At 39.3% G+C, this 4,680-nt stretch overlaps 1 protein-coding gene across 1 annotated transcript in view; it reads right to left on the minus strand.

Annotated features, from left to right (window-relative positions):
• Positions 1 to 4,304, minus strand: part of LOC143287347 (lisH domain-containing protein ARMC9-like) — a 54,679-nt gene extending 50,375 nt beyond the window's left edge. Inside the window, exons 1-4 of the mRNA XM_076595308.1 lie at positions 4,230 to 4,304; positions 2,770 to 2,903; positions 1,837 to 1,962; positions 1,089 to 1,256 (exon numbers count right to left, since the gene is read on the minus strand). Of these exons, the coding sequence (XP_076451423.1) occupies positions 1,089 to 1,256; positions 1,837 to 1,962; positions 2,770 to 2,829 (354 nt within the window). The 5' untranslated portion in view covers positions 2,830 to 2,903; positions 4,230 to 4,304. The remainder of the gene's footprint in view (positions 1 to 1,088; positions 1,257 to 1,836; positions 1,963 to 2,769; positions 2,904 to 4,229) is intronic.
• Between the last annotated feature and the right edge of the window lie 376 nt (positions 4,305 to 4,680).

Consider the following 4,680-nt stretch of genomic DNA (forward strand, 5'->3'; position numbering starts at 1 on the left):
TTTTTAACTGAAATAACAAACAGGAAATCTTATAGGCGGATAGTAGTTTGCACAGGACAGGAATCTGACTCCCTGCCGGAGTCTGCACTAGTGGGTCACGGTAAAGTATGTGTAGTGAAAAAGTTATTTGTGACTGAAAAAAAAAAAAAAATTAGAGGAGGTCAGTGTGTGTGTGTGTGTGTCTGTTTGTGTGTGATTTGATTGATGAATGCATTTGAGGGGATCTAATTAATTCAATACTGATTTAAGGTATGGTAAACGTACACCTCCACCCCTACCCCACCCAACCACCACTTACATTCCCAAAATGGAGTTTTATTTGAGTTCTCTGCACACCCACACCATCTAGGGGAGGTAACCTATTTCGGGAGGTTATCGGCCGTAGCTACTTTCGTTTTCTCCACATAGGCGGGTAGTAGTTTGCACAGGACAGGAATCAGACCCCTGCCGGAGTCTGCACTAGTGGGTCATGGTTAAGTATGTGCAATTAAACTGTTGTTTTATTTGAGTTCTCTGTGCACCCACACCATCTAAAATAGAAAGAGTAAGACAACAAAGAGAATCTGTCCTATCTCTGGCCTTGAGGAATGCACGGAGCAGATTTTTTTTTTTTTTTTTTCCAACATTTTTTATTCAGACAAAGGTTTACAGATACAGAATTTATGTTTTGTGCATTAGAAAGTATAGGGTTGGCATATAATTAAGTTCTAAGTACTGACAAATCTATAACAGCAAAACAATATATGTTCAATGTCAAAGTTCCAAGGTAGTATTAAAAAGCTTAATCTTGTATCAAACAGTTATAAAGTGCCCATTTTTCCACAAACTTGTTATATTCCATAGTTATGTTAAAGGCATACTTGTCTATTTCATATGCCTGTTTGAGGTCTTTTTTGAACATTTGTAATGTTGGTTTTACTTTGTTGATTCTACATTTGTATATACAGAATTTAGCTATCAATAAGATATATGAGAAACATTCATCAGTTTTCATTTTGTTATGTCCACGGAGCAGATTTTGCTCAAACTGCTTTTTGAATTGACTGAATAAAACAATGATAAATGGCAAGAAAGAATAAAAGGGTTACCTGTGACTGGTTATACTTGATGGGGTAGACAGTGAAATAGATGTTCAGGTAGAACTCCAGCTTCTGTGCCACCTGGTCGTTGTCCTGCACCGGCTGGGGCAGGTACTCCCTCCACAGCTTGAAGAACAGGTCCCCCTTGCCCTCGTGGAAAAACTCCATCATCTGACTCTGCACGCACACACACACACACACACACACACACATATATGTACATTAACTGGACTTCTGAATAACATTAAAAAAAAAGTTATAAAAAAAAAACAAAAAAAAAAAAACCCACCAAAAATCCCTAACTCAATAACACAGTTTTGACTTTGAGAAATGTCAAGATATCTGGGTGAGTCTGGGCATACTTTAGTGTTTGGTTGTGTGTTTGTGGTGCGGGAGGCGAGGTACCGAGGCAGAGCTGAAGCAGCAAAGGGACCAACTGGACTGGAATGGCCAGAACAGCCCAGAACAGCCCAGAACAGAGTGCGATGGCAAGGGGTCGTCAATGGCCTAAGCTCCACCAGGAGCGAGGGGCAAAATGAATGAATGTGTGTTTGTGGAGAGTTATGATTGTTAGATTATTCATTTAATGAAGTGATGAGATGCGTGTTTTACTTGTCGGTTTTTACAATGTACTGCGCAACCGAGCATGTTTTATATACAAAGGTTTTGTGTGAATTAGATTATCATTATGATTTACATGGAAAGGCGCTATATAAAATGAATTATCATTAACATTACAATAAAAAATAACTCTCACCTGAGCCATGGCTCGTTTCTCATCTCCATGTGCTCTCTTGTCCAGGTTGCTGATGGGCTTCTTCTTTGCTCGGCATTCACGTTCAAACTCAGCCAAGGTGCCATCAAAGCCGCCAAAATCCAGGTACTGCCGACACATCAAGGAATTTTTTTTTTCTGGTTATGCCATGAAATGTTTTAATATTACTCCCATCAAAATAACTTTATGCTTAGCAATGTCATGGAGTTAAATGCATATATATATATATATCACATGTGTACGGTGTGTGTGTGTGTGTGCGTGTGTGTGTGTTTGTCTCTGTGTGTACATGTGCATGCACATACACTGATATATACATATTACATGTGTATGATGTGTGTGTTTGCATGTGTGTGTGTGTGTGTGTGTGTGTGTGTGTGTGTGTGTGTGTGTGTGTGTGAGTGTGTGTGTATGGGTTTGTTTGTTGCATTTTACTGCTATTTTGTGCATGTGTGTGCGTGTGTACGTGTGTGTGCGTGTGTGTGTATGTGTGTGTGTATGAGTGTGTAGGGTATGTGCGCGTGTGTGCGTGCGTGCGCACACGTGTGTGTGCGTGTGTGTGTATGTAACTTTGTAAGTGAATATGTGTGTGTCGGCATGCTTGCACTTACGTCTTTGTCTATGTGTAGTACTTTCATTCAACTTTCTTTCTAGACATGTGATGTTAGATGAGTAAGTGTGTGTGTGTGCATGTATGTGTGCATGTGCGTGCGTGCGTGCGCGCGCGCGCGCGCGTGTGTGTGTGTGTGTGTGTGTGTGTGTGTGTGTGTGTGTGTGTGTGTGTGTGTGTGTGTGTGTGTGTGTATGTGTTTGTGTATCTGTGTCTGTGAAGAGAGATAGTACGACAGTGAGCTTGAAATAGAGAAGGAATCATACAATAAATACAATTATGTACAGTAAATGAAAAATACATACCTCTTTGATGATGGCATTCAGTTCACCCTCAAAGGCAACAACTGAGAGATTGCCAGACATTGTGCGTGCCGTGCTGGTGACTTGTTCTATGGTCAAAGAGAACTCCTCTTCTCCTGATTCAGATCTGTCAGAAACTATAATGGAAAGCCAATGGAAAATATACTGAAAAGTCAATTAAAACAGCATGACAAGATATGTAGCTCTGATTTTAACAATACACCTTTGAGAGAATTATTTCAATTGAAATTTCATACTGGATTCAATGAAAAGCACAGTCATGATCTGCTTTTGTGAGGACTTCTTGAATGTTAACCAGCCTTTAAAGCCTTATATCTAACATTTTATCTCCAAAGACAAAGTCTGAGTATTTTCTTCTGCACTAAGCTCTGAAGCAAACTTGAAATAGAAAACAAACAAACAAACAAAAGAAATAAACAAACACTGTCACAAACAATTTAACACAAAAAGTACGCTATGGAAGAAAGAGAAACATATTCTATATCTTTGTTAACTGTACAACTTTGAGTGGGTGGTGGCAGCAGACACTGTTTAATCTCATTTACCATACATACATGCCCTTTGGCTTCAGTCAAAACAACCAATACTTCACACATAATAGGTAAAAAAAAAGAAAAGAAAAGTGCATTAACAAATAAACCAGAAATTATTCTGCAACCTTTTGCTCAGTGGTGTATAGGCTAATGAGACAGCACTATGCAGTCAAACAACATGACTGATGCATAGCAAGACAAAGACTGATTTGGCATCTTATCAGCCAGCTTCAATTTAGACCTATACAGGGGGAAAAAAACAGTGGTACACCCATGGAATGCTGATGTAGGAAAGAGGGAGAGATATGAAGAGCAAAGGCCTGACACTTCAGACAGCCCCTCAAACAGCTGCCGACAGAGACAAGTAGAGTTCCCTAAACATCGCATCAAGCATCACACGACAAAGAAAGGACAGAATGAATGGTTAAGCTAAATCCTGGGGTGAAATAGAAAACAAAAGATGTGTAAAAAGCAATGGCTTAATCATAAACTGGTGTTAACAGACGAGAAATAAACACTGTAATATAACAGGCTCCAAAGCTCAACTTCGCGAGAGTGGACACGTTTTCTTCTGCTTCAAGTTTTCGGTCTCTTCTTCTTCCTCTTAAAGAAAATGGAAAAAAAATCTATATACTATATAATTTGTTTCCCTTGATTATCATCCGTTCGACTTCCACAACAAAATAATGTGCAGAACTTTTCGTTCACCATCTGTCAAAAGCAGATCTTGCTCAGCATGAAGCTACCGGACAAGTACCGGGTAACAATGGGGGTGAAAAAAAGACCATCGGTGTTATCATTTTGAGATGGTCAACTTTGACGAAAACAGCGCCCACTGCACTATTGTGCCTGAACATTTTCTGGGATGCCGAAAATACGCACAGCTACAAAGCAGAGTGAAAAACTCACCACATGGATTTTGGTGAGAAAAAAGACTTTTCCAGCAATGTTTACGCTGATGGCATGCCAACTACGACACTTCCGGCGACTGGTTTTTATCGATTGGTTTCTTTGAACCGACTTCATTGTTGAACCATTTGCGAATAACTTGACTGAGACTCTCTCTCTCTCTCTCTCTCTCTCTCTCTCTCTCTCTCTCTCTCATTTACAGTTTTACACAAACTTGGAGTAGACTCTCAAGGATTGATCAGGGGTTGGTTTTACGGATGTGAAGATTGGGCATCTTATTGCCTTTTTTATTTGATGTCATTAATAATAATAATAATAATAATAATAATAATGGTACTTATATAGCGCTAAATCTTGTGCATAAACAAATCAAAGTGCTTTCGCACCAGTCATTCTCACGCAAGCATAACTCTAAAACTAAAAAAAAAATAAAAAGACAAGGAAGAGGCAG

The sequence above is a fragment of the Babylonia areolata genome, chromosome 11, assembly GCF_041734735.1.
Source record: "Babylonia areolata isolate BAREFJ2019XMU chromosome 11, ASM4173473v1, whole genome shotgun sequence".
Lineage (NCBI taxonomy): Eukaryota > Metazoa > Mollusca > Gastropoda > Neogastropoda > Buccinidae > Babylonia > Babylonia areolata.